At 40.5% G+C, this 27,470-nt stretch overlaps 3 protein-coding genes across 4 annotated transcripts; 2 read left to right on the top strand and 1 right to left on the bottom strand.

The window, feature by feature from the left end:
- The first annotated feature begins 985 nt into the window (after positions 1 to 985).
- selp (selectin P) lies at positions 986 to 13,876 on the top strand. Its single transcript, XM_080473089.1, has 22 exons — positions 986 to 1,376; positions 1,525 to 1,629; positions 1,724 to 1,915; positions 2,033 to 2,224; positions 2,365 to 2,553; positions 2,663 to 2,848; positions 2,967 to 3,173; positions 3,314 to 3,493; positions 3,713 to 3,842; positions 3,935 to 3,962; positions 8,430 to 8,961; positions 9,051 to 9,158; positions 9,800 to 9,985; positions 10,060 to 10,251; positions 10,752 to 10,937; positions 11,042 to 11,227; positions 11,602 to 11,787; positions 11,884 to 12,069; positions 12,891 to 13,079; positions 13,174 to 13,362; positions 13,465 to 13,581; positions 13,673 to 13,876. The coding sequence occupies exons 1-22, from the start codon at positions 1,028 to 1,030 to the stop codon at positions 13,702 to 13,704; spliced, it is 4,047 nt and encodes a 1,348-aa protein (XP_080329215.1). The 5' UTR covers positions 986 to 1,027; the 3' UTR covers positions 13,705 to 13,876.
- On the top strand, positions 5,339 to 7,973 carry LOC308115773 (L-selectin-like). 2 transcript variants are annotated; one of them, XM_080473514.1, is made up of 8 exons: positions 5,339 to 5,495; positions 5,617 to 5,665; positions 5,801 to 6,196; positions 6,326 to 6,430; positions 7,013 to 7,192; positions 7,328 to 7,417; positions 7,516 to 7,537; positions 7,666 to 7,973. In XM_080473514.1, exons 2-8 carry the CDS (start codon positions 5,635 to 5,637, stop codon positions 7,697 to 7,699), a joined length of 858 nt encoding a protein of 285 aa, XP_080329640.1. In that variant the 5' UTR covers positions 5,339 to 5,495; positions 5,617 to 5,634; the 3' UTR covers positions 7,700 to 7,973. The 2 variants fall into 2 exon arrangements, with proteins under 2 accessions (XP_080329640.1, XP_080329641.1); XM_080473515.1 differs by having other exon boundaries at positions 7,516 to 7,532; positions 7,666 to 7,779.
- Positions 13,877 to 16,075: 2,199 nt separating the features above from the next.
- Positions 16,076 to 27,126, bottom strand: lmx1a (LIM homeobox transcription factor 1, alpha; the record flags this gene model as incomplete). Its single annotated transcript, XM_080473086.1, has 9 exons — positions 16,076 to 16,218; positions 17,450 to 17,568; positions 17,623 to 17,686; positions 18,022 to 18,103; positions 18,554 to 18,631; positions 19,503 to 19,675; positions 20,483 to 20,703; positions 26,618 to 26,798; positions 27,099 to 27,126. The coding sequence occupies 9 exons, from the start codon at positions 27,124 to 27,126 to the stop codon at positions 16,076 to 16,078; spliced, it is 1,089 nt and encodes a 362-aa protein (XP_080329212.1).
- Positions 27,127 to 27,470: the final 344 nt, after the last annotated feature.

The raw sequence follows: 27,470 nt of genomic DNA, 5'->3' as shown, positions 1-27,470 counted from the left end.
AGCTTCCCCCGGAAATTTTTAAATATGTTGCGTCATCAGTTTGTTTTGACTTTACAACATATTTTAACAGGTTTCTTTTTCCCCCCAGCAGATCATGAGTGCATAACCCCACTGTGAGTTTAGAATCTGTATTAGATATATTGGATATATTGGAAATGACACGATTGAAGTACTTTATTAGATATAAGTATGCGCAGGACTGTGTTCAAACTGCATTGAAAGTACAGAAAAACTCTAATACACAAGAAACAGTGTACCTTGCTATATCAGTCATTTATACTTATATTGATCCAAAAAACATTTTTTTTAAGTATTGAGCAAAAGTCATACAAAAAAGATGAATGTTTTAGCATCCCTTTTTGACAGTCACACTGTTAGTACCAATAAAACATATAATACCAACAGATAATTTCTGCTTTTTGGCTGTGCAGTGGGATTCGAAAAAAAAAACCCTGAGAGGAAAAGACTCTTATGTCCACTGTCGGAAGGGGCGGCAGAGGAGGGGGGTGGGGATTTCCATTGAAAATCCCAACAGTGATGAAAGCTTCCAGGAAACCTGGACCAAGGGAGGAAAGTGTATAAAAGCAAGGACATCAGTACATACAACTCAGAATCATCCAATTCTTAGACAAACTAAGGCTGAGAATAGAGAAATACTAAGAGTCTTCTAGGCCATCACTCAGATTTCTAAAAATGGTCAGTGTAGAGATATTCATGTATGAATGTTTGATTATTGCCAGTGTGTGGTATGATATAATTTTAACACATCTTTTTGCTTAATTTGTTACAGGAGCGCTGCTTTGGAAAACTCACTGTCTCATGGATCCACTTGGCCTTTCTTTGCACAGGCATGTGAATTTTTTTGCACAACCTTTACTTTTACACATTCAACTTCTGAAAGTGAACAGAACTTTAAACATGCACGCTTTAAACATCATTGCCTAACGTATGTCTTTATTTTCTATCCTTAGTGCTATGCATGTGGACCCGTGTTGAGGGCTGGTCTTACTACTACTCAAATGCCACTATGAACTGGCAGCAAGCTCGAGCCTGGTGCCGGGAGCACTACACAGACATGGTGGCAATCCAGAATCAGGAGGAGATAGAGCATCTGAACACCTGGCTGCCCAAAAAATCCACATACTACTGGATTGGTATCCGCAAAATTGATAATGTGTGGACCTGGGTAGGGACCGGCAAGACTCTGACTGCAGAAGCAACCAACTGGGCGAAAGGTGAACCAAACAATGGCAAGAGACGATCAAATAAAGGGAAGAGTGAGGACTGTGTGGAGATGTATATTAAAAGGGATCACCAGCCCGGAAAGTGGAATGATGAGAAGTGCACTAACTTAAAGACGGCTCTGTGCTACACAGGTAATCCAAGATCTGAGTTAGAGACACTGAAACAGCCTACTTTTATTATTGTTGTTCATTATAAGGTTACAGCTTTAAGAAAAGTGTGTGTTATGCATTGATCTTTCCACTGAACAAGATGTAAGAAAGGTTTCTTTTTTTTCCCCAGCTGCATGTAAAAACGATTCATGCCTCTATGGAGACTGTGTGGAAACCATCAATAGCCACACGTGTGACTGCTTTGAAGGTTTTTATGGAGAAAAGTGTGAGCATGGTAAGAAAATAATTTTTTTCATTACATTTTTCAGCCTACCGATAAGACTCCATATGTAGTTGTATCTTGCTTATTTCTTTTTTCCTTTTTGCAGTCATCAAGTGTAACCAAGATGAGGCGATTGTCCCAAACAAAGGAAGTGTAAACTGCACTCACATATATGGAGAATTCACCTTTGAGTCCTCGTGCGCTTATTCCTGTGAGGAAGGATACCGGCTGAGCATGCCAAGACCTCTGAAGTGCACTGCCTCAGAAAAATGGTCTGAGGAACCTCCTACATGTGATTGTGAGTTGAAGAGTGTTACAAGTTTGAGTAACATTCACCAGCGTGACTCTGAGCCCAGTAATATTCTGATTTATGTTATTGACTTTGACGCGTTGTATCTTGTCCTGTCCTAAACAGTGGTTAGGTGTCAGGAGCTGTCAAGTCCTGAAAGCGGATCCATGAAATGCTCTGATCCTCTGGGCCCCTCCAGTTACCGATCCACCTGTGTCTTTACCTGTGATGAAGGCTATATTCTCGCTGGTTCCACATTCAACACACTGCAGTGTGAAGCATCAGGACGATGGAACGCCTCACACCCCTCTTGCATTGGTACAGTAGACATAATAGTGTCCTAATGTCCTTGAATTTATTAAATTACATCACACAAAAGTAAATATGTGCACATTTATATTTTAGTTATCTAGTAAAAAGCGTCCACTGATTTTCTCTATTGTCCCGCTGCTCTACAGCTGTCCAATGCCCTGACCTTCAGGATCCAGAGAATGGCGTTTTAGGCTGCAGTGATGATGCCGACATGAGGTTCAGCTACGGAAACACTTGCAGCTTTAGCTGTGCTCCGGGCTTCCGTTTAGTGGGACTGAGCACAGTAACCTGTACATCAGAAGCTCAGTGGAGTGAACAGATGCCTCGCTGTGAAGGTGAGGAAAGACACAAAGTTTGACCTATCATTCTTTAAAACCGAGCAGGGTCATTGTTTTGAGACAGATTCACTCAATGTGTTTTTTTTTTTTTTTTTTACTATGTTAGCCATCACTTGTCAGAGTCCAGAGGGAGAAGCTCATCTGGTCACCAAGTGCAGCAAACCTCTAAATAAACTGGAGCCAAACTCGACCTGCAGCTTCAGTTGTGAGCTGGGCTTTGAACTTCATGGAACAAATACAACGAAGTGTTTAGGGGACGGACAGTGGAGAGAATCTATACCGACCTGCAAAGGTGAGGAAGCTTCCTCTCACTTCAATATACAATTCTGTTAACTTACCACAAAGGCTTTCACAGTGTGTTGTGCTATGACTGAGCACTAATTTGTTTTCTTTCTTGCTGTGTTTTGTAGTGATAGGTTGTCCATCTCCAGAGAGTCCAACAAATGGCCAGGTGAGGTGCAGCCTTTCCGAGTCTTCGCCTGTCTCTCCTGGGAGACCCAATCCACTTGGTATAATCTGCACTTTTAGCTGTGATGAAGGCTACGAGCTCCAAGGCGCACTCAACACAAAGTGTACTCATTCGGGCCGATGGACTGCCAATGCACCAAGCTGCACAGGTACACACGGGCTCCCATTTTACCTGCACTCGCCTGTTTTAGTCGAATTCTCAAATGTTTCGTCACAGAAAACTGAAGTAGGTGAAATAGGATGTGTTTTTAAAAAAAAATATGCTATCTCTTTATGTATTCCCCAATAGCCGTGAGGTGTCCGTTGGTTGAAGCTCCCGAAAATGGTTATATGAACTGCTCCAACAGCGAGTCTGCTTACAACTCGCAGTGCTACTTCGGATGTCATGAAGATTATCTATTAGATGGACATGAGCTACTGATCTGTGATCATCATGGTAATTGGACTGGAAAGAGACCTTCCTGTCAAGGTAAAAAAAAAAACACACACACACACACACACACACACACACACACACACACACACACACACACACACACACACACACACACACACACACACACACACACACACACACACACACACACACACACACACACAATAGATCTTCTTTAAGATATGTGTTATAGGTCAAACTACAAATCTAAATGTGAAAGTGCAAAGAACTAATTTCTTTATGTTTTTACAGCTCCAAAACCAGTCGCTGCTATTGCAGCTGGTGTAACAACAGGGGGCACTGCCCTGCTGTCTGGTCTGTCTTTTACTATGTGGCTCTTGAAACGACTGAGGCAGAGAGCAAACAAATTTGAACTGAACAGGTGAGGCAAGCGTCCATTTCAAATGAGGAATGTGTTTCTTTGCTCCAAAACCTTGAATTACAGTGCTGATCTTCTTCTTTCTTCTCTTACAGCGTCTCTGAAATTGATCCTCCTCCTCAGGTCTACAAAAACAGCATTGACAGCCTCATATAGGTCACCGTCTTCCATTGACAGAAGCAATACCAATATTATATACTTCTGACTTTGTACCAGTCCGGTAATAGTAAAAATGATGTTAGATAATGTTCTTCATCCATACAATACAAGTTAACAGTTTAACTGAAAGTGTCACAGTTGACAGTTGTGAGAACAAATGTTTTCTATATAAATTAGATTTGAATAATTGCATTGTGTCTTCCTGAAATTGTAATTGTTTGTTCTACAATGTTTATCAGACATGCATTTACTCCCAAGGGGAGGTTTATTTGGAACATATTGTTCCACAGTTTTTATGAATTGCCCAACAGTTGTCTCTTTTTTATGATATTGTAAAAGTTACATCATGTCACTGCATAACTGTGAATTATTCCATTATAAGAATTGCAGTATTTATGTTCTATTTATTTATTTGATGGTTATTATATCTGAAATATTAATTCAGAGTTGTACTTGTGCTGTAATTATTATTTTATAGTTATGTACGTTTTGTTTAATGTATTGTGCTAATAAACACTGCTCAACAAAAAACTCTTAATTGTCATTTTCTTTTGAGAAATATATCTTTTCATGCAAGTCCCAGTACTTTCACTAATTACTGATATGTATACGGTTTAGCTGTGTCATCACAATAGCATAAAAGTCAAAAGCCAACCAAGGTGTGAAGTGGCCTAAAGTTCAGGCAGACTTGATGATTCAGCGCTCACTTGTACATAACACCAATGTACTCTCACACGTTGAACAATGACATCTATCCTGACCCTAAGATACTGTGTGCTTATGTAAGAGGTCCAGGAAGAACCTTTTCAAAAGGAGCACTGACCTCAGGTCTCGGTCTATCATTCCATTTTTTGTGAAATTCAGGACATAGCAGAGTAGATGGATAGCAGTGATATACGAGGAAGGAAGCACTATTTTTCAGGGCAATCTGTTTCACAGATCACCACCATTGTTTCAATGAATATAGTACCTTGCGTGTCAGCATTTTAGTGCAACAACATCAAGATTTCATGTGAAATGTTTGATTAATTAATTTATTCTTAGTATTAGCTCTATATAATAAATATTTCATTGACACAGAACATTTTGTTTTTGTAGAAATTTTTCTTTGTCTATATTCAGTTTTATTTTATTTCATTCCCACAGAGATCTGACCTTAAACCCAACTTTTACACAGTCAGGTGGGATTTTCCATAAAGTTTTTGTTTCCCCAAGTAAAACAACTCAACAACTAATTCAGCAAATCCTTCATCACATCCATTCAATCTGAAATGTAAACATCCAGGTATTCTATGATAATGTTGCAATGAATAGCCAAAGAGAAATTATAAAAGCCCTGCAGTGATCGCTGTGGTACCAAACTAACAGGCACTTGCTGCGCCGCAGTGATATCAATTTATGTTGTGTTCAATTAGGAAAACTAACTGTTAATTAATACAGCGGGTTTTGTCAAAGGATTCTGAAAACGTCTGGTTGACCCTATCACATCAATTCTAGGTAAGTTTTTTTGTTGTTGGTTTTATTTAATTCAGACACTGGATTTTTCTTGGTGACATTCATCAATATTCATCTGCATTTTTCTGTTCTGCATTCTTCTTCTTTATTTTTCAATGGACAGAAAACTGTTTTGAATCTGATGATGAAGTGGACTCTAATTCTCATTCTTGGTGGGTTTTTGTGTGATGAATATTCCAAAATGTGTAACAGCGCAAATATTGTCTGGCATTTTACATATTAGTGTTTAACTGTCTAAGTTTGGTGACGCAGTATTGAAGGATGTCGTGATCCTTATTGTTTTCTAGGTATCTTTTTGGTTGAAACTACTCAGGGATGGACGTATCATTTCTCAAAAAGCACCATGAATTGGACCAAAGCCAGACAGTGGTGCCAGGCCAATTTCAAAGACATGGTTGTGATCCAAAACCAGATAGAAAATGACTATGTGGTCTCACTGCTGCCAAACAGAACAAGGGGTCCATATTACTGGATTGGCATCACGAAACACCACAAGAATGAAAGTTGGACTTGGATTGGGAATAACAGCACATGGATCGGTGAGGACTCATGGGCACCAAGCGAACCAAATAACAACCACAGCACAGAGTTTTGTGTAGAAATCTACGTCAACACGGGATCCAAAAGAGGGAAGTGGAACGATGAGAAATGTGCCAATAAAAAATATGCAGTCTGCTACAGAGGTATGTATTGTCAATTTTTTTTTTAAGGCAGCTAAAAGTAAATAAAGTCATTATCTGTACAAAGAAAATGAAATGTTGCAGTCCCTTCAGAAGAAGATACTGTTTTATTGGTCTGCTTGTTCTCAACAGCCCAGTGTAATGAAACGACGTGTGAAAGAGGAAAATGCCAGGAGACCATAGAAAACACGACCTGCCTCTGTGAACCTGGTTTTATTGGAGACAGGTGCCAAATAGGTGAGGGAAAAACCTTTCAGAAGCTCTCCCCTGTGACTCCTAAGGTAGCAGTGATATCTACAGGCTTTTAAAGATATGAAAACATAACCCACATACTGTACTTAGATAGTGAACAACCCAGTATTTCCTTTTGATTATGTCCATAAAGTTCTTTGAAATGAGGATGTGGCAGATCTGCACCCCAGTTTTCTGATTAAATTTAAACAATGGACAATTTGAAGGCATAGCTGAGTTCAGAAAACCACAGTCAGAAGTGTCTAATGAGCCAGATAGTTCTAGTTTCATTAATAAACTATTTACGTATTTGTTGCGATCTCTTTATATAATGTCCTCTACACTCTTCTGTCTGCTCTTCATCGTGACACTCACCTTTGATTGTTGTTGAATGTCAGCAAGTCATCGTCTGTTCAGCATCTGTTTCCTCTGCTTCCTTTCGCCTGAACAAGGTTCACATTGAAAATACAGACTGAAACGCATGTATCAGCATCTTTACGATTATCTGTTTGGTTTTCCTTTTTAGAAGAGAAAGGGATTTAAGATGTTATATAATTGAACTTATGTTCAACCTATTTGTGCCCTCAGCTGTGGAGTGCCCCCCTCTATCTCGGCTTGATAATGGACACCTCAGCTGCTCCGACGAATCGCAGATATGCAACACAACCTGCCAGTTTACCTGTGAGCCAGGCTTTTTCATCAATGGCTCATCAGCTGTGACCTGTGGGATCAATGGCGGCTGGAGTGGCCCAATACCCTCATGTGCAAGTAATATTAAATTATGACTAAAGTTGGCTGTTTAAAGCACTTATGTTGTTGTGTATCTGCTCTAGCAGTTCCAGAGAGTATTAACAGAGTCACACATTTTGTATGCCTAATAATGTCAGTTTTTGTTTTTCAAAGGCTATAAACAGGCTCTGTTGGCTGTCCTCGGGTGTGGAGCCATCTCTGCCCTCTGCTGCTTCTGTTTTTGCTGGATGAAACGCAGAAAAAGTCAGTGTTTCTCAACTACACTTCACAAAAATGGGAAACAAGATGCATTATTTCAACATGTCTCTATAGTGATCTCTTTATCTGTTCGGTTCTCACAGGAAAGAAACTTGCCCAAGTAAGGTCAGTGTTGAAATGAAGCATTTCTCTCAAATACAGCTCCACCCTGTCAAAGGCAGTAAGATATATTTTATGTATTAGCAGTATATTTTCAACTTTAGGGACTAATTGCAATGTGTTTTCCTTTACAGGCAACTTGAGGAATCAATATGTCCATCAAGATAAACTGGATCTCTCTCTCTCTCTCTCTCTCTCTCTCTCTCTCTCTCACCCATACAGTGATCATCAATGCACTTGTAACAATTAACCCTGAACACTCATTAACCATTGTGCTTGATGTGTTTAACATTTATTTTTAATTCTTAATCAAGCATGTTATATACATTAATGGTTTTACTTGCTTAAATATAATTTCCTTGTATTAAATGTTTCCTGACAAGTGTTTACCTCCAAGGATTCATATATTGCCTCAACTATGTATGTATGTGTTTGCAAGTTCAAATAAACCAAATAAAAAGTTAAAAGAGAGTGTGTGTGTGTGTGTGTGTGTGTGTGTGTGTGTGTGTGTGTGTGTGTGTGTGTGTGTGTGTGTGTGTGTGTGTGTGTGTGTGTGTGTGTGTGTGTGTGTGTGTGTGTGTGTTTCTGTGTGTGTGTGTGTGTGTGTGTGTGTGTCACAATGTGATGGTTGGTTATGTGATGCCCTTCCCAACAGGAAGTCATAGTAGAAGTGATATTACAACACTGATCATTGACTCATTCCCTGGAGAGAAAATAATTCGTTTTTGGCTCTGACAGTATGAATGCACAGATATAGAAATGCAGACCACGACTGACTGAAGACAGACTGAATGGAATGGTAAGATTTCTTTAAAACCAGAGCCAAACTTGTCAATTCATGCATGTATAAATCCATTCATTGTTATGTGCAGATGTCAGATTTTCTACTCACTTTCAGATGATCGGTGACTTGAGACAGCTGTTTCATTTCTGGGTCCTGGTTGCTACAATAATTGTATTTATCCAAGGTAAGTCAACAGATAATGTAAACGATTTATTTTGCCATGTTAACATTTGTCTTAAAGTTCAAATGCCACATTTAGACAGCGACTCCAGAGGAGGAGCACATGCATGGACGTACAACTACAGCAGTGGGCCGAATCAGAGGTGGCCTGAGGCCCGGAAGTGGTGCCAGGAGCGCTTCACAGACATGGTGGCAGTGCATAACCAAGAAGAGGCAAATTTCCTAAACAATCTGCTACCTTTTAATCCAAAGTATTACTGGATAGGGATTCGCAAAGAGGCTGAAGTGTGGACTTGGGTAGAATCCAATAAGACTGTACCTGGAGGAATCCAGAATTGGGCACCAGGGGAGCCAGATAACATAGCAGGTCAGGACTGTGTGGAGATGTACATCAAGAGGGGGACAGAGACCACCAAGTGGAACAATGAGAAGTGTCGCAACAAGAAAGGAACAGCTTGTTACACAGGTACAATACTCCCCAACTCCTTTCAATGAGGAATTTGCTGACACAGACATATCTATTGTAGCGAATAAAATGTCTTTATGTTTTTTAAGTCTCTTGCACACAGGGGTCCTGCAGTGTTCACGCAGACTGTGTAGAGACTGTGGGAAACTACACCTGTAAGTGTCATCCTGGTTTCAAGGGTCCACACTGCCTGGAAGGTGAGCAAATGTTATTAGCACTCAATGCTGTGCAGATTAAAACATTGCTACAGCAGACTAGAAAGAACAAATCAGCATGTTTGATAATAGTGATGTGAATAGATGACTGTGGTGGCCCAGTGTAAAGTTGTCATCCAAGCAATTACTGTCAGTTTTTTATTTGTCAATATCTAAACTTATCTAAACAATAGCTAACTGTAAATCATTAGCTTTGGCTCAGGTATTAAACCAGATTATTTTCTAATCCCATCATTGACTGCTTGATGCCTGTCTCATCTTTAAGTTTCTGACAATGCCAGGCGAGCACATTGCATGGCCTTCCTCACTGTTAGTGTGTGAATGTCTATATGTATGTGACTGAGTGGAAGTGATCAGTGCTTTGATACTGCTAAATGAATGCTGAGTGCAGTCTTTGAGAATTATAGAACACACCTAAATACATTTTTTGAAAATGTGACTGCTAAAACAAAAAGCTTTAATATTTTCCTTATTTATTATAATAAATACAGTCATCTCCCCACTTCCCATGGTTTTGTGTATTGCAAATTATTTCCATTATTTCCAATGTGTTGATAGAAGTCATGATTTTTAAATTTTTTTTATTAATAAAATAATTAAACACACCTTTCCTTTCTTTTCAGCAATTGCTTGTGAACCCTTGTCAGACCCACAACAAGGTTCCCACCACTGTTTTCACCCCTATGGGGCCAGTCGTTTCAATTCTTCCTGCTATTTTCATTGTGAACTTGGCTTTCGACTGGTAGGTGCGACCCAATTGCTTTGCCAAGGCAGTGGACTCTGGAACCACCCTGTTCCTAAATGTGAAGGTACGACCACTGAATAAGAAAAAAAAAAAGTAATGTCATGAGTCAAAGTTAAGAGTTTTTTTGTTTTTTTTTAGCGGAACAGTGTGCAGTTCTAAACCTCGCCAACTTCAGCAGTGGTAGTATAAACTGTAGCCACCCCATCAGGGCTTACAGCTACAACTCCACCTGTGGGTTCAGGTGTAATGAGGGGTATGAGCTCATTGGACCGAAACAGATACATTGTGACCACAAAGGATTGTGGACGGATGACGTCTCAGCATGCAGAGGTAAAGTGACTCTCAATACATCTGAATGCATGCATTGCAAAATAAACTTAATGTTTTAAACACCTTATATAGTCACTAAAATTAAGAATTATTTGTAACTGATGGCCATCTTCTGCTTGTGAAATACTCTCAACTGTCACTTTTCACTGATCCTTCTATCCCTGTTGTAATACATGAACCCTGGTAACAGATTGGCACACTATTTTACTCAATGAGTAGTCATTTCCTGCCCAGACTGCAAAGCAGTACATTTTCAGGTCATGTCTGTTATCACTTTACTTCACACTCATTTGTGTTTGTACCTGGAGAACAATATTGTGATCTAACAGGGTGTTTTCCTTTACTGTAAATTATGCTAATCTGATTATCCATCGCACCACGTCATGCTCAAATCATGTTCATGAAAGTGTTGTCATAACAACAAGTTGTTTAATCTGGCAGGATACATATGACCAGCATTGTATAGGCTTCGTCTGATTTCTATCTCTGTCCCACCACAGTGAAAAAATGCTCCCCCATTTACTTTCCCGCAACGGGAAATGTGACATGTGTGGACTCCATGGAGCCTTTCTCCTTTCGCTCACAGTGTAACTTCACCTGCCAGGAGGGCTACTCCCTGACTGGAGATAACGCAATCATTTGCCTGGCCTCAGGACACTGGAGCAAACCTTTGCCTACATGCACGGGTTAGAAACTATTTATTGCCTCCTTACCTTACCCAAAACTAAGCAAAAGAATTCCACATTGTTCTGACGAGTAGCAGTTCTCTGTTTTGTTTTTGTTTTTCTAGTGGTACGGTGTAACAGTCTAACTGCTCCACCCAATGCCAAGCTGCAATGCAGACACCCAATAAGAGAGCACAGCTATGGCTCAACATGCTTGGTGCAATGTGGAGATGGATTTGATCTTATTGGTACAAACGTGACAAAATGTTCTTCACGGGGAGACTGGAGTCACACACTTCCTCTTTGCAAGGGTATGGCAGTGTGACTGAGTGTTGAAGAACAAATACAAATAAAGAACAATCAGAATAAATAAAAAGTAATTAATGGATATTTATGCTCCTTCAACTTAAACAATCTTAAGTTCACAACGAATGAGGTGTAATAAGTCTGTATTTAACCCTTTTTGACGCAAACAAGGGTGAAAATATTAACTTTTCTTACTAAGTGGAATATTTTGCCCTGAATGTGTTTCCCCAAGTGTATGACAAAAATATTTATTTCACCCAAAGCTACTTGTGGAGGAAAAAACGGCTAATGTTTTTCCTATAATGTGTTGATATCATTAATCACCATGTCAGTGTTTGATTTCATTTCTTTATCTTTTCCGTTCTTTGTTCCCATTCAGCAAAACGGTGTGCCAGACTGAGCTCTCCTAACTATGGCTCCTTAGTCTGCTCTAATCCTCATGGGGAGTTCAGCTTTGGGTCCCAGTGCTCAACAACCTGTGAAGAAGGATTTGTCTTAAATGGGACTGCTGATACTAAGTGCAACTCTCTGAGCAAGTGGAGCACACAAATCCCTAAATGCCAGGGTACGATATACATGCAAGCCCTTAGATTGATGTTTTCAGCAAAGTATTTGATTTAGAAAATATTGTTTTCTTTTGCATTTACATTTTGTCTCCCAGCTAGAAGATGTCCCAGTCTGAACTCACCCTCTCACGGCTCCTTCGTCTGCTCTCATCCCCATGGAGAGTTCAGCTTTGCTTCTCAGTGTGTGTCGAGCTGTGAGGATGGTTTTGTACTAAAGGGCACAGCTAACACAGAGTGCAGCTCTTTGGGAATGTGGAGCAGCGATATCCCACTTTGCTTGGGTAAGACCCATATTTAACATATATATATGAATGATAATCATACTATTCTATTAAGACATTTGAACTGTTTTTAGCACTATTTAGATAACAATATTGCATTTCTTGAGTGAATAAAACTAATTCTAAACAACTTTTCTGCTTCCTCCATCTATTTTTTTTAATCCTCTCAGTCTCAAGTACGGTAAAGTTGAAAAAATATTCACAAATCTGGACTCCCGGCATCTTTCCAACTTTACAGAACTCAACTCTCAGCCCTCCCCTTCATGGATGCTTATTGTCCTCAGATCCCTACTGAGGTTTTAGTTTTGGTTCTTGATGCATAGCAACCTGTGAGGATGTCTTCCTCCTGACTGCTGGTACACAATGCACCTCTAAGGGCACGTGGTGCAGACAGTTTGCACCTGACATGTGTCAGGGTAAAGAAGTAAAACAAGAGAGAGCCAGACTTGTCTTGTGAATCCTCTTGTCACCTGGCTATTTGGGTTGTAGGTTTACATTAGGTTAATAATCTATGTCGTAAAATTGTCGTGCATTGAGTAAGAACTTGGGTGCCCAAAGTGCTTGGTAAAACAAACAACTGTCCCATCAGGAAAACATTTGATAACCACATCAGTGATTGTTCATGAGGTTTTCATCGGATTTACTGCGATTAAGAATGATAAGGAATTTCTAATGTGGCCCACTGAAACAGCATTGAAGATCTGCTTCTTCTTTTTCTTTTCTTTTTTTTCTTCCAGGCTTTATTTTTCTATACAGGCAATTTCACTTAGACAAAAGTTGTCATTTTCACGAGACCTGCTGTTATGTCTTCTCATCTACAGCTCGTCAATGCCCCCTACTGGCCGAGGCACGACTGCATGGAAAGATGAACTGCAGTGATCTCAACTCTCCCTTCAGTTATGGCTCCCACTGTAACTTTGAATGCAGTGAGGGTTTTAGATTAAAGGGAACATCAACAGTGGCATGCAACAAGACAGGCCTTTGGAGTCAGGAAGCTCCCACATGCTATCGTGAGAAATCATCTTACACCCAATTTGTTTGTAACGCTAATGCAGGTGAGAAAATACCTGATCATAAGTGCACCTCATGTTCTTTTCTTTTCAGCTGTACAGTGTGAGGCCATCAACACTTTATTGTCACCCCTATCAATGAATTGCTCTCATCCTGTGGAGAATTTCAGCTTTGGTTCTCAGTGTCTTTTCACCTGTGAAGAGGGATTCTCCCTCAATGGCAAGGCAGAGCTGATTTGTTCCTCCACTGGGGCTTGGAGTGACAAGCTGCCTCAATGTGCAGGTAGTTTCCAAATAAAACTGTTAATTAACCTTTACCAATGTAATTGTTGACCGACTATGTTTGTGATCAAATGAGAAAAGTCTCACACTTTTGCTGTTCAAGGTTTGCCAACAAAGACCATCATGCTGCTGTACTCTGGTGTCGGCTTGGTTTCCTTTGTTGTGCTACTTGGCTTGCTGGGACTTGTTTTGTTGGCAATGACACAACTTAGGAGTAAAGGTGAGACGTACTCTTAAGAAGCTAATTCAAACATGTACACATGCTGTACATACACAGAGTGATTTGTTTACATATGTTTTAACCTCCACAGATACTCCAATCATGTCTGATGTGTCTACATGAGATGAGAGAGAGAATCCAGCATTTGAATTTTGAATTTCTTGCTCTTCATTGAGACCTTTAAGCAGCAATGTTGTTGATTTAGATTTTCATACTTCATATGTCAAAGTAGGTATTTGTTATTTACCCCTGTGTATGTACTGTATATTGCTAATTACATTTGATTTGTGTCCTATTCGTGTCTTGATTATTTGCCAATAAGAAATTCAAGTTTCATTTTCATTTCATATCAAATAAATCACAAAGGCCCACAAATCACTCTTTTGATCCATATTAGCAATTTTCAGCAATGCCCCATATCATGTGGTACAATGTGGGATGACCTGAACTTGCCAGTGCCTCAGTAGCAGCTCTGTTTACCCACATCTGACACGTGCATACTGTTGGGTCAATTGAAGAAGTGGGGGGAAAATGGAGCTTGCCAAACAGCCACAAAGTGTCAATTTAGCACATTTAGTGAACAGAAAGGCAATGTTGGAATGTAATTAGGAGGTGATCCATTATCAGCCTCAGCTCACCGTGTCAAGCTGGGCACTGATCCAACACTGAGGGTCAAGTCACTACCCATATATATTAGATATTGAAGAATATTTCCCATTAGGAATTGCATAAAAAAACCATGTAAACATTTTACAAGCACCAATCTAATGTAAAAATCATGAATACAATGTTTTGTTACAGAAGCAATTTAAAAATGTGTTTATTTGTTCCATCTGATTTGCTGAATAGTTTATGTATGTGCTGCAAAAGGCCTTAGGAGTATCTTCAGCAAAGCATGTGCATCTGTCTTGGCACTACAACAGCATGAAGCCAATTATAGCAGTTAAAAGACAGAGGGTTTGTGGCCTGCGGTTGGCATGAGGGGTGCAATAAATAACCGAACTGTTGACAGGAAACTGTTTGGCTACCATCAGAATAATAATGAGGTTATTGCTACCTGCTGTGTCCGTATGATCATGGTTTTATTTTTTTTATTTTTTTATCCTACCCATGGCTGCTGGCAACCATATATGCATGCCAACTGTGCGCAGAATTACACATGAGAAAAGAAAAGGCCCTGCAGGTGACTACCTTGGCTTCCTTCCCTGATATTTAAGTCTGCTTTTTTTTCTCTCTCCCTCTCTCCTCATCTAACCAAAGAAACAAGGAAATGCATTATGATCCTTCGGGCCCGACAACAAAGAGTGTTGTTCCTCCTAACACATGAGCATGTACACAAGCACACGCTAGCAGACACTTAAAGCAGATGCAGAAACAGATATGAAGGGACTCACCAAAACACACAGAAGTATACTCTGCCGCACACTTCTTTAACTCTGGTTGGCAGTAGCGTACTATGGTGACAGACAGTTAGATTGTTCCTGACCATTGACTTGCACTCTCTGCTCTCTAAGGTCTGATTTCATAGTGGGAAATATGAGATGGGTCCAGGAGAGGGTTCATGGCTGGGGCAAGGAGGCACTCCATACAGTGGAGCTTCATATCTCTGTGTCACCCTGGGCATTCTCCCCTGACACAGCTTTCAGCCCCTCCGTTGTCTGGAGCCCCCTCCGTGGATTTTCTCAAACTCCCTTCCCAGGATTGGTGCATTCCAGCTGGGCATAGTGCCTGGGTGGTCCCCCCCTCCTGTCCTCTTTGACTGGAGGAAGGAAAAGGCAGAAAAATGCATCTAGGGCCTTTGACCGTGAGGAGCACAATGTGAGCGTTGATGATGGCGGCGTGGATGTGATGCTTACCTGCCACTGACCCATACAGCTGTCATAGCCCAGCATTTTACAATCTGATGATCCACCCAACAGCCAGGGGAAGATGTCTCACTGACCCGTCACCTAGATTGGACCGATAAGTGCTGAGGATGGACTGACCCGACCATAACCCTTTGCATGAATGCCCCATCTTTATCCCAACAAATTAGCTGGTGCTTTATATCAACATCACACTGAACTTTCACAGTTTCAAATTTGTTTTTATTAAGGTTGATTTATTCAGAAGGAATACACAGCATACACACTCATTGTGAGAATAAATACAAACACACACCCAAACAATTACTGACATGAGTAGATGCTGTTATACTCTCATGACGTAACATTCAAACATAAGGAGAGAGGTCCGGCAGTATCATGCGTATGCAGAAGACATTAAGGAGCTTGTGCTGTACAGAGGGGATTGTAACACATAAGAGGCAGCAGTGTAATCATGTTTGTATGGAGGTGAATATGGTATATTGCAGGTATCACAGTGTACCCATGTCCCCTTTCTAATGTTTCACGTCCACTTGCTTAACTATCTTAAGACTGTGGTAATATATGAGGTCACCATAGTACTTGTACATTGCAGCGAGAGGAGCAACTTCTCAACCCAATCTGAAGCTTCAGGAGGTAAAGTATGAGTCCTGCATGGAGTAGAGACGGTCAATAGGAGTGAGCGGAGAAGAGTCACCCAATGAGAGGCAGTCGCTGTCAGTAACGTGACATAAAGGGTCTCTGTCCATGTCACCGTACAAGCTCTTAAAACCTGTAAAAGATACATCACTGATCAACAGATATCAACACATTAGTGTATAATTATTCTAATGATTATATTATTTCAACCACTTGCTAAAGCACATGACTATATTTAGATTTTTCTTTTTTCAAGTGTCTTCCAAATTGACAATAGCTGACAGTCAGAGTCCTATGTAATACAGAATAAAATAGAATAGACATATTTTCTGAAAGTTTGTACAGAACCTGTAAGACAACAAATTCCATTATATTTTACTCCAAATCAGTGCACCACCTTGATGTATTTCTTTAGGAAATGTGAAAGAATCTGAGAAACTTGAAAATATGTATCTGTCACATAAAACTAGGAAATATGACATTGTGTCCTCTTTCTTTTTCACCCAGCGCATTTGACTGGTCACATGTAGGGGTGATATAGTTGAGCAAATAGCAGAGCTCCTCAGCAGTAAATACAATGTCTCAATAGCATTGTATAATAATTTAGAGATGTCTAGTAAGGAATTATTCCATCTAAAAATGATCATTTATAAATAAATATATTTTGTCCTATAACAAATTTAAATATTAAAGGGCATAGTTTTCATAAAGTGACACACGTCATAAGGACTTTTTGGGGGGGAGACAGGTGGTGCAGCACCCACACAAAGGTCCGAAAGTGTCAGCAACTATTTGACACAGTTCTTTATACTCATTCTGTAGTATAACAATTCCATTATGTCTCTTCTGAGTCTTCAATTTCTATGTTCAATGCAGCGCAATACATTCTCGCAATAATATGAATTGGAAGTGACGTAGAGGACTTATTTTCGTGAGAATTAATGGTAGATTTATGAACTAAAAGATCAAAATCAAGCAATAATTTAACTTTCAAAAGGAATATGGGAAAGGTTTTGTTTCTGATCTCAATTGGTGTTGTTGTTGTTGTTGTTGTTATTGTCATTATATAATTATACTCTTTATGTTGATGTTACCCCCCCTACCCGCCGCCACCTACCCACAATGTACCTCTGAAAGTCAATTCTAGATATTTTCTTATAGAATTTAATTGTTTTATTTTTTTACTATATTCTCCTAAATTCTTAAATATAATCTTATATTATTAGACTCTAAATAGAAAGTACAAGATGTTTTGTTGAGAGAAATTATGAAAAGGTGAGCAAAGAAAAACAGGAGATTGAAGGAGCAGTTTGCATACAATTCTCGGACACAATCGAACTCTGTGGAGGGTTTTTTATTTTTACCGTAAGGATGCATGTGATCCCCAGGCATCTGAGGGGGAGTCAGGCCCTGTCTGAAGGGGTCTATGTCCCAATCCTGCTGCTCCAGTGTGGTGAATCCCATCTGCTGCTGCTGCTGCTGCTGCTGCTGCTGCTGCTGATGTTGTTGTTGCTGCTGCTGCTGCGGCTGCTGCTGCTGAATATGCCCGTAAGAGGACCCAAGACGCTTCATCTCGGAGTTCAAACTGCCACAGGAGGGTGCTGTGGATAGAACACGACCACAGGAGATGTTACCGATAGCTTTTGTTCTCCACATGTTGCTGGTCATTATTAACCATTTCCCTAACATTTTTCAGACTAATTCCAACAACAGAATGCCACAATCTTCCACCTAAAAGGTATCGACTGCTACTTTTCAACTGCTACTTCTTGTGTTTCATGGGGTATTTCATCAGGCATTTTAAGTATATCGCTATAGCATTATTTGTACTTTGAGAATCTATTTCATAAAACTGTAAAGTAAAGCCAGGACTTGGCATGCAACACACAGAGAAAAAAAAAAGTGCTAACAAAACAGTTTTCAAACAGCATAATACCTGTGTGAATTGAGGGGTGTTCACACTGCTCTTGAGTCTGCTGTTGTTCCTGTTGCTGCTGCCTCCTGGCCAGCTTCTTCATCTACAAACATGCACCAATCGCATATTAAAGCTCCACACACATGCGGGTTACCATACTGTAACATGTCCTTTCTCTCTCTCCTCCACCACCCAGGCACACGCTCTTGTTCATGCAATTGCAAAGTATTAACATTGGAATAAAGGACATCTTTCAGTGGGAAGAGGGAAGCCACACATGAGCCCACTTTGTGAGGAAATATTGGATTTAATCTACAATGATCTCTCTGTGAGATGTCATCAGTTTCCTGTATGAGGAGATAACCAGGCTGATTTCCACTCTGGCTTACAAACATGGTGCCGAAAGAGTGCTTTTATTAGCAGTGCGCGTGTGTGGTGTGTGTGTGTGTGTGTGTGTGTGTGTGTGTGTGTGTGTGTGTGTGTGTGTGTGTGTGTGTGTGTGTGTGTGTGTGTGTGTGTGTGTGTGTGTGTGTGTGTGTGTGTGTTGCATTACTTTGGCTCTTTGGTTCTGGAACCAGACCTGCACAACCCGGACGCTCAGACCAGTTTCTGCTGCCAAGGTCTCTCTTACCTTGGATTAGGAAAGAGGAAGGGGAGAGAGAGAGAGAGAGAGAGAGAGAGAGAGAGAGCAAGAGAGAGAGTCATTTCAAGGTTGAAAATCAGCATTACTTTAATGTGTTTTTTTCACAAGATTTTCTGTTAAAAAGTTTATTGGGTTGATTTAAATATCAGCACAGTAGTACGACTTGGCTTTATCTCCAGAGTACTACGACATATATCAGAAATCCTGTTACATGTTTGGATAAATAATAATCCTAATTGTGTATTATGTATGTGGGTTCTATTATGGTTATCACCACGGTATCTATTAATGCAACGTTTTTCCAAACATATTCAAGAGAATTGACATTTAATTGCGCCCCTACTTCAGTTGTTGTATTTGAATAGCTTTATTGTCATCCTACGGAGGAGTATGACAAAAATTTATATCGCTGCCAGTTGATGATGGGGCCAGATTTAAAAAAAAATAAAAAAACTAAGTGCAAATAAAACAAGACTATATCAAAAATTACAACATATGCACTAAGAGGCAAGATATATACAGTACAGTGTGGGTGGTGATCAAATCAAATCAAAACAATAAAATCGAATAAATATCTGCAGGACATTGCACATAAGCAGCATTAAAACCATTACAACCATTGTGCATTACTATTATCAATTTGCTCAAAATAAGGTTTTGATACCATTAAGCCAGTTTCTAAGGCAAGTTAGTCTAATAGATATCAGCAATAAATGTAAGCAAGGATATATTTTGAATAGTTCAAATGCAAATCTTTCATCAAAATTAAAATGTGAAAGATGGACTGAATATAGAATATCATACAATACCACACACACACACACACACACACACACACACACACACACACACACTTTACCTTTCGGCAAGGCTTAGACGAGACCTCAAATGACGCCTTGAAAGTTCTTCTTTGTTGTGTGGTCAAAATCGTTCGGGGCCTTTTGGGACGTTTGCTGTCCGTATCCTCGGATCTAACTCGTCTGCCTGGAATTCTCCCAGGTTCTTCCTCTTCATCTTCATCTTCACTTTTACCTGGTGGGCAGATGCAGTTGCTCAGAGACAAAAATCAAATGTTGAGAAGTAGACTTTCACAATTAAAAAAATTAACTATTATATCTGATGTGACCTGAAAAGATGTTGAGAAATGTCCATGGCCATGATATTTTAATCATAATTGTCTTTAAAGAAAAGTTTTATGTGTCCTGTATTTCTAGAAGCGAATTCAACAATCTTTTTTTTATTTATTTTTTTATTTTTATTTTGGTCAAAATCACAAAAAGGAAAAACAAATAAATAAAAAGTGAAGTTTTATTAAATGTCCCACACCCAAGTGTAGTGGCTTAATTATTATTTTTTCAAAATAATATTAAATGCTAGGGGAGAAGTTACATTAACATAATTTGAACCTTTTATCAAATGGAAATGCTAGAAAATTTAAGTGAAGTATATTTGAAGGTGAAAATGTGAAATACATGCTTGCTGTTTTATCAAACACAGTTTTGAAATATACAGTAAGGGACTTCATTAAATTGGCTGCTTTAATTCTCATTGATTCTTGTGGTTAAATTAATCTGTTCCCATTTGGTTTCTGCAAAACAGATTTTGCAAGAGAATTTTCATGGCCCTCTGAATGATCAGAGTTTGCTCATCCTAAGATTTCATTACAATCCAAGGATAAAATGTACGACTGATGTTAAATAGGTCAACTTGAAAGTTTTATTTTTCACATATTTTCTGAAAACAAAAACAAAATTTGATATCAAAACAAAGGATAGATAAAAAAAATTTTTTTTTTTTTTTTTTTTTTACAAAGCATCTAAAAGCATGCACGGTCTGTACCTGAGTCAGAGGAGGTAGGACTGGTCAGACACTGATGGTAGTCCTCTCTAGCACATAGTAGCTGTCCCTCCCTGAGGACACAGCGGTCTCCAGTCTGCAGGCGGGAGGAACAGACGCCGCAGGTGAAGCAGCGCAGGTGGAACACAGCGGCCCCCGCACGCATCACCAGCTCTGTGGGAGAGATGGCCTCCGTGCAGCCACCGCAGCGCACTGCAAACAGACTGAAGGGGGAGAAAGAGAGGGGATGGCAGGCACAAACAGAGATGAATTGAAAAGCTTTGTAGATATGAGAGTGGTGCTTTTGTTTGCTGGGGGCATTTGAGAGTCTCTCACACCTCGCACTTTAGGAAGATGGAGCTTCATGGGAAAAAAAAAAAATTGCCTGGTAGAGTTGGGGAATGTTGCTGAGTCGAGTTGTCACTCAAAACGACTGCCAGCCTGACTTCTCCCCTTTTCTCCTATTCCTTCTCCAAACCCAACCACTCAGACGCATACCCTTACCATGGCGGGTGTGTATCTTAGCGCCTGGCAACCAGGACTGGTGGGCTTAGCCTCAGAAACTGTTGCCGTGGCTCCGACTGCTGTGTCCGAGGCTGTGCTCCTGGGGACTCAGGAGAAAGGCTCTCGGCAGGCCATGGCTCCAGGCAGAGGGGGGGAATCAGATCTCCTGGTGGGAGAGACTGAGCCACTGGTCCCAGGAATTATCTGTGGAATTATCCCTAAGACTGCTTAACCAGAGTTGGACAAAGACCGAGCCAGCCCCCAAGCAGCGGGACTATTGTCCGCTGGCTGGCTCCACCACATTTTGGGTCTGTCGTCTTTGGATGATGCGTCATCATTCTGTATCTGGCGTTTGTCTCCAGACCTGACTGGGTCACCAGACCAGTCAACACAGAGGCATGAGAAAGTGACAGCTTCTCTTTTCACCTTAAGATATTGCCCGTAGCCTGTGGTAGACACTTTTGAATAGCCCTGATACAATGAGATTAAGAATAAGAATAAGAATAAAAATAAGAATAACTTCTCTTCTTAATGTAAACAGTAAACACAGGTGACACATAAATAATATAAGGACTGCTTCCATACATACGTACATCTAAGGAGAGGTAAGGCAGGATTATCTGGATCTCTTCAATAACCAAAACCAAAATAATTTTTATAGTTAATATATCTTAAGTGATTTTCATTCATTAGTTAATTTGGACGGGACAGTGCATATTAATGAACAAGCCGTCTCTTCATGAGGTTCCTGTAAATATGCTAGAATTCGCACAAGGCTAATTTACATCCGTTGTCCCACAGATGCATTTGTAAAGCTGGGAAACTTTAAAATTACATGAATCAAGTCCTTAGTATTCTTCATAGGCATATACAAGGGTGGACCTCCCCACAAATAAACAAATGAAAGAAAATAAATCACCTGTGAGAAAGATTTGAATTGTTCCTCCCAACATTAATGTGTTTTTTCTGCTCTTGAGTGTGATGGTCACCTAAAGACATGATGAACTATCAGTACGTATATGTGTTGCATAGCGTGGTATATTTATGGTGTAAGATTTCCGTTTCCATATTTTACCGGTTTGTTTTTGAAGAATTTTACTTTTGATTTTGATAAACTGAAAATAATTCATTTAAAGTTGTACTACAGTATTTGCGCTATTGTGACAAAGACATTACACGGTATAAAAAAACAGAGACAAACGTGCCCGTATCAATCGTCTGAAACTTGCCAAAGAAGTGAGTACAAGCACAAGCATTATCAGTGTTTTTAATTCTATTTTAAACGTCTAATTTCATTTTCTTTTTGTGTTTCAACTGCGAATTCGGCAGGATGTTTACAAACAAACAAAGGTTCAGACTAAACATTATGCAAACACTCACGCTGAGCTGTCCCTGTCAAAAGGTCGAGAGCCGCAACATCCCAAAGCCAAACATTGTTGAAATCTCTGACTGTTGCTCAGGGATCACTATGGAAACACTAAGGCCCATTCCCAGAAGCTCGGGAGGGTCAGTCCGGCTGCTTGACCCATCCGAGTTGTCTGCCCCACAGCCTCAATGGTATGTGCTTTAATATGGCCAACATACCGTCAGTGGTATGTGCATTCCTGTGGCAACTCAAGATGCATCCACCAAATATTTCAAAAGAAGTGTGGCAGAGGAAATACCGAGGATACCTGTGGGTTTCTATGATACAGCAAAGTAGTCGGTTTAATGTCTCACCATGATACTAATGGTAGATGTCAGTGAAAAAGAAGCATTAATGTTAAGAGATCATTCACGTTTCGAGAATTGCTTTTCCATTACATGCTTGGTCCAGTTGTCTTATTATCCCCAGTACTCTTAAGCGTTGTTAATGCAAAGGTAAGAGTACCTCCAATACTTATGGAGCAGCTTAGAGTGTTTAATATTTCAGAGTTTCCGCTGACATGATTGGCCCAGAGGCCCCACCAGCAGAGTGGGAACACTCAGTCACGCTGGATTTAGACATGGCGATTAGTGACAACATCATTACGGTGAAATAAGTCAGCAAATGTTGCACTCTCGCACACTGACACACTGTCTGGGTAAAGCGCTCTTAGAGTAGAAGTATAATAAGATGAGTGCTGAGCAGAAAGGAACACACGTGCGCACACGAGCCCTCAAAGCCCTCCGCTCACATTGTTCTTGCCCCGACTTCGGCGCTGACCTTTGACAGTCGAGAAAACAGACTGACGGTCTGGTGGACAAGCGGAGAGACAGATCTAGTTTCTGGATCAGGTTAACCTGGATCCTTTGCCGAACACACACACCAACACAGGCTGTGTATCAGATACAGATCTTCGGGTCAAGTGCACCGCCAGTCACGGTGTCGATCTGACGATCAATCTGCTGTCCAGTCCAGCTGCTCACCAAACCGTTCAGCCAATCTAAATCTAGTGACAGTCCAACCAAGCTAAACATCTCATTGTCAGACAAAAATTTGCATGCAGGCTCTATTAAATTACACTACAGTCTGCTGTGACTTCTGCAGGTCAGACAACAAAGAAATCATAATTTCCATCCCATTAATTGCAGGAAAATTCTATAAATAAAGATATTTAAAATGTATAAAAACACATACAAAATTAAGTCAAGTAATTCAGTCAAGTATATATTTTATATTGTATTGCATATAATATTATTTAGTCACTACACATACAAATGATTTTTCCGGTAATTCCAAATAACCACTCACACGGTCTTTTAGTTCACATCATAAGACAATAGTTTAGTTTAATCAAGGACTAAAATAAAACTTTCTGTTGCATTACATTGGGACAGAGAAACAGCCGGACGCCATCCATTCGGCTTTCATACTGTTTTTTGAAACTTGGTGTTGGGGATTGCTGGATGTGATGGGTGAAGGCTGGCTGCATCCTGAACAGGTCATGGAGCAAACACACACACACACACACACACACACACACACACACACACACACACACACACACACACACACACACACACACACACACACACACACACACACACACACACACACACACACACACACACACACACACACACACACACACGAATTGGCCATTTTGCTGGTGTCAGCAGTTATCTCAAACGAGTGTTTCAGGAGAGTTTGAATAAACCGGAGTTCCGGCAGAAAAGCCACACAGAGGGGCGACATGCAAACTACACACACAGAGTTGTCTCCAAATCTGGACTTGAACTGGGGGTATATCACTGTGAGCTGAGAATTCTACCCACGACACCGTGCAGCCTTCCTCAGATGCTTCCAAAATAAATAAGCTGATTGGTATAAATTCTGTATTAATGGTTGTCTAAAATTCTGCAGTTTTGTCAAAAGTCAAAGTATAATTTAGGAGCATTCACGCAGATGGTTGACAGTTTCAATGTGTTTAAGGACTTTTTTGGGGGCCATTCAAGTAACTAGCCTGCTTGATTCTTACATATTCAAAAATAATAATAATTATGTGTTTGAATATGCCAGCGGTACCAGACACAGCCATAGCCATAGCAGCCCACATAAATGGATTTTGACTTGATAAAAGTGTTATCATTATAGTTAAGCAACTCCATGAAAATGTCAAAAAAACCTGGAGAGATAGCTGGAACTGCAAGATTCACACGAGCAAGATCCAGACAGGCAGTGCCGCATGTGGTAAGAGACAAATGTTGTCACAGTATGGATGAATCACACTAGCTCAGTTTCAAAAGAGGAGGGAAAGCGGGACATAGTTTGTTTGGTGAGAACAGAAAAAAAAAAAAAAAAAAGCTCTGGCACAGTTTTAAAACCCTCATTGTGGACCAAAGTGGCCCTCATGTGTGACTGGGTGTCATAACCACAGACAGGGCAGCAGGGAGGGTTGAGGGTGATGGTGGGCTCAGAGGCGGAGCTTTGGCACCAGGCCTCCTGCTAATTGGTCAGGTCAGATATCTCACGGTCGGCTGGGCGTTGTCCCATTGCTCAACACAAGCGCTGCTGTGAGAAGAGCCTTCCAGATGCCATGGCACATAACGCCAGGGCTCATGGAGCGCACTGTCCCCCAAAATAAGTTTACACCATCCTCACCACCTCTCTTATAGGGATGCACCAGACCTTCTGACATATGGCTCTGCTCACCCAATTACCTCTCAGCTTTGCTATTATCTCCACTGATCAGACACAGCACTTCGATTTGATTGTTTTAGAAGACTCCACACTGACTTCCATTCTTCCTTCAAAAAGATGTGGTGAACATAAAAAATTTGATTTTTAATTTCCTTACTCAGTGCAGAAACACTGTTAGGCTTCAGATGCCAATACAATACTATTCATTGGCCTAAAAACAAGATGGTCAAGAGGGTTTTGAAACACTGCATGCAATCTAGACGCTATTGTGTCCTTGCCTGTTTGGCAAAACAACCTCCACTAAATTGTTCAGAAATAATATGAGCTGTTGCCTTTTACGGTGTGCGGCGTCTTCCTCTTGGCACTTGTTTAGGTGAGAGGATATTTGGAAAAAGAATGAGTGGCCGACATGGTGGGCGAGTAGGAGGGAGTCGGGCAATCAGTGATCTTTTTTTTGTTGTTGTTGTTGTTTTTTATAAAGGGTGGGTTGGGGGGGGACCATATGTTGTCCCCAGCTTGCAGTTGCCACGCCAGTGGGCCTCAAAATTTTAACACATTTTGACAATGTGTCAGTTGAGCTCTACCCCTGGTTGTGTGTGAAGGTGTTACAGTGTTGTTGTGTGTGTGTGTGTGTGTGTGTGTGTGTGTGTGTGTGTGTGTGTGTGTGTGTGTGTGTGTGTGTGTGTGTGTGTGTGTGTGTGTGTGTGTGTGTGTGTGTGTGTGTGTGTGTGCGTGCGTGCGTGCGTGTACGTACGTGCGCGTACGTGCACGTGCAGGTGCACGCAATATACAATAGTTTTCTTACATTCCTGCTCACTCACCACCCCGTCCTCCTACAGTCACCTTGTTCTCTCAGTGCACTGTGCCAAGTTCTCCTGGAAGCCAGCTTACACCTTGTAGGCACAAATACTCATAACTGCCAGTAAAGTATAAAACACTCGCCATAAACAGCACTATGTAGGATTGGATGCATGTATTTTTAAGGAATATTATACCCCCATCTTCCATATCCACACAGAGCAACACACACAGCGTACAACCACCAGTCCAGACCTGCTTTCTTAGTTTCAAGGTCAGAGCTGGATGAGGTCCCTCTTTTTAAAAAGGATTATGTGTTATTGTGTCAGCAGTTTCTTTTTTTCTATATGAGTTTACAACCAACACAAAAATTGTATAGAAGTTGGCTTCTTGAAGAAAATTGACACCAAATAAATGTAAAGAACTTTTGGGTGGAAGGTGATTTTAAGAAAAAGAAAAAAACAAAACCCTAAACAATTCACTTTTTAAATAAATGAACGACTGTTTCTGCGTTTGTTATCACAGATGTGCACAAACATCACATCGGGAATCTTCTCAGTCTCACGCTAAAAGCGATGTGTTTTCTCTCACAACTGAAAGGTACTTTTATATCATAAATATATAATAAAGGAAGTTTTTTTTGTTTTTTAAATGTCATTTATTTCTTCATTTATTTTTACGTGTTGCACCATGGGAAACCAGACAGTGACGCTGCACTAGAGACGGGCACTCACTCTTCATAGTCCCGCTTGCAGTAAAGTTTGCAGTCCCGCAAGAAGCAAGAGGTCCTGAGCGCGTCTCCGCACGCTGCGCACCTCACACACTCCTCGTGCCAGAGGCCATCAGTGACCCTGAGCAGGAATCTGTCTGTGATGAGCCGCTGGCAGCCGGCACACACCGCCCTCCCGGCCACATCTGCAAGGCGACAAAAAAAATCTTTCACTGAGGTTATGATTCAGTCAGGAGGACACAGCGTAAATATTCCACAGTGACAGTTCATCTCTAATCTGAGGAAAATGAGAAATATTTATTCATCTGTTAAAATTTTGGTGAAAATGTATGCATTGCAAAGTTTCCAATTCCACTGAAAAATGTATTGCAAACTGTGCAAATCAGTCCAAACTCCGAATACAATAAAGAGGCATTCAACTTTTTTTCTTTTTTTTTTTTTTAAATCCTTTTCAAGCACTAATATAAACACAATTTTACACTCACCAAGAGATATAGCCGGTATGTCCACCATGCTCTAAAAAAAAAAAGAAAAAAAGAAAAAGAAAAGCAAAAGAAATAAAGTGAACTCAAGGGGAAAAAAAAAACGTTCTTAAAGCACAGCATCAAATGTAGTTATCGTCACTAACTCATACCTGTGAAAGGAGATCTTGCAGATGGTAGGAAAGTGTTTTGGTTTGAGCTCCCAGCTCCTCTCAGAGCATCTCCTCCTGTCTTCAGAGAGGCGCTGCAACTTGCTGCTCGGACCAGATGACACAGGATGCAAGTTTCTGCTCGGAGCTCCCGGCGAACTCTCCGAGTCCACACTTATTGACTCTTTAGCCGCCTATCAATTATCCTATTAGGGCTGAACGGGAA

The sequence above is a fragment of the Lipophrys pholis genome (genome assembly GCF_963383615.2).
Source record: "Lipophrys pholis genome assembly, chromosome: 10".
In the NCBI taxonomy this organism is placed as follows: Eukaryota; Metazoa; Chordata; class Actinopteri; order Blenniiformes; family Blenniidae; genus Lipophrys; species Lipophrys pholis.
The sequence above is the reverse complement of the archived record's forward strand: the minus strand, read 5'-3'. Positions and strand labels throughout refer to the sequence as shown.

What these genes read in the sequence shown, in the direction of transcription:
- LOC308115773 (XM_080473514.1), top strand. Translation starts at nt 5,635, where the DNA reads ATGATGAAGTGGACTCTAATTCTCATTCTTG. An exon ending in ATATGCAGTCTGCTACAGAG is followed by an intron (nt 6,197 to 6,325) that starts GTATGTATTGTC and finishes TGTTCTCAACAG; the next exon opens with CCCAGTGTAATGAAACGACG. An exon ending in CCCAATACCCTCATGTGCAA is followed by an intron (nt 7,193 to 7,327) that starts GTAATATTAAAT and finishes TGTTTTTCAAAG; the next exon opens with GCTATAAACAGGCTCTGTTG.
- selp (XM_080473089.1), top strand. Translation starts at nt 1,028, where the DNA reads ATGAACTGGCAGCAAGCTCGAGCCTGGTGCCGGGAGCACTACACAGAC. An exon ending in AAATTGATCCTCCTCCTCAG is followed by an intron (nt 3,963 to 8,429) that starts GTCTACAAAAAC and finishes ACTCACTTTCAG; the next exon opens with ATGATCGGTGACTTGAGACA. An exon ending in ACAAATCCCTAAATGCCAGG is followed by an intron (nt 11,788 to 11,883) that starts GTACGATATACA and finishes TTTGTCTCCCAG; the next exon opens with CTAGAAGATGTCCCAGTCTG.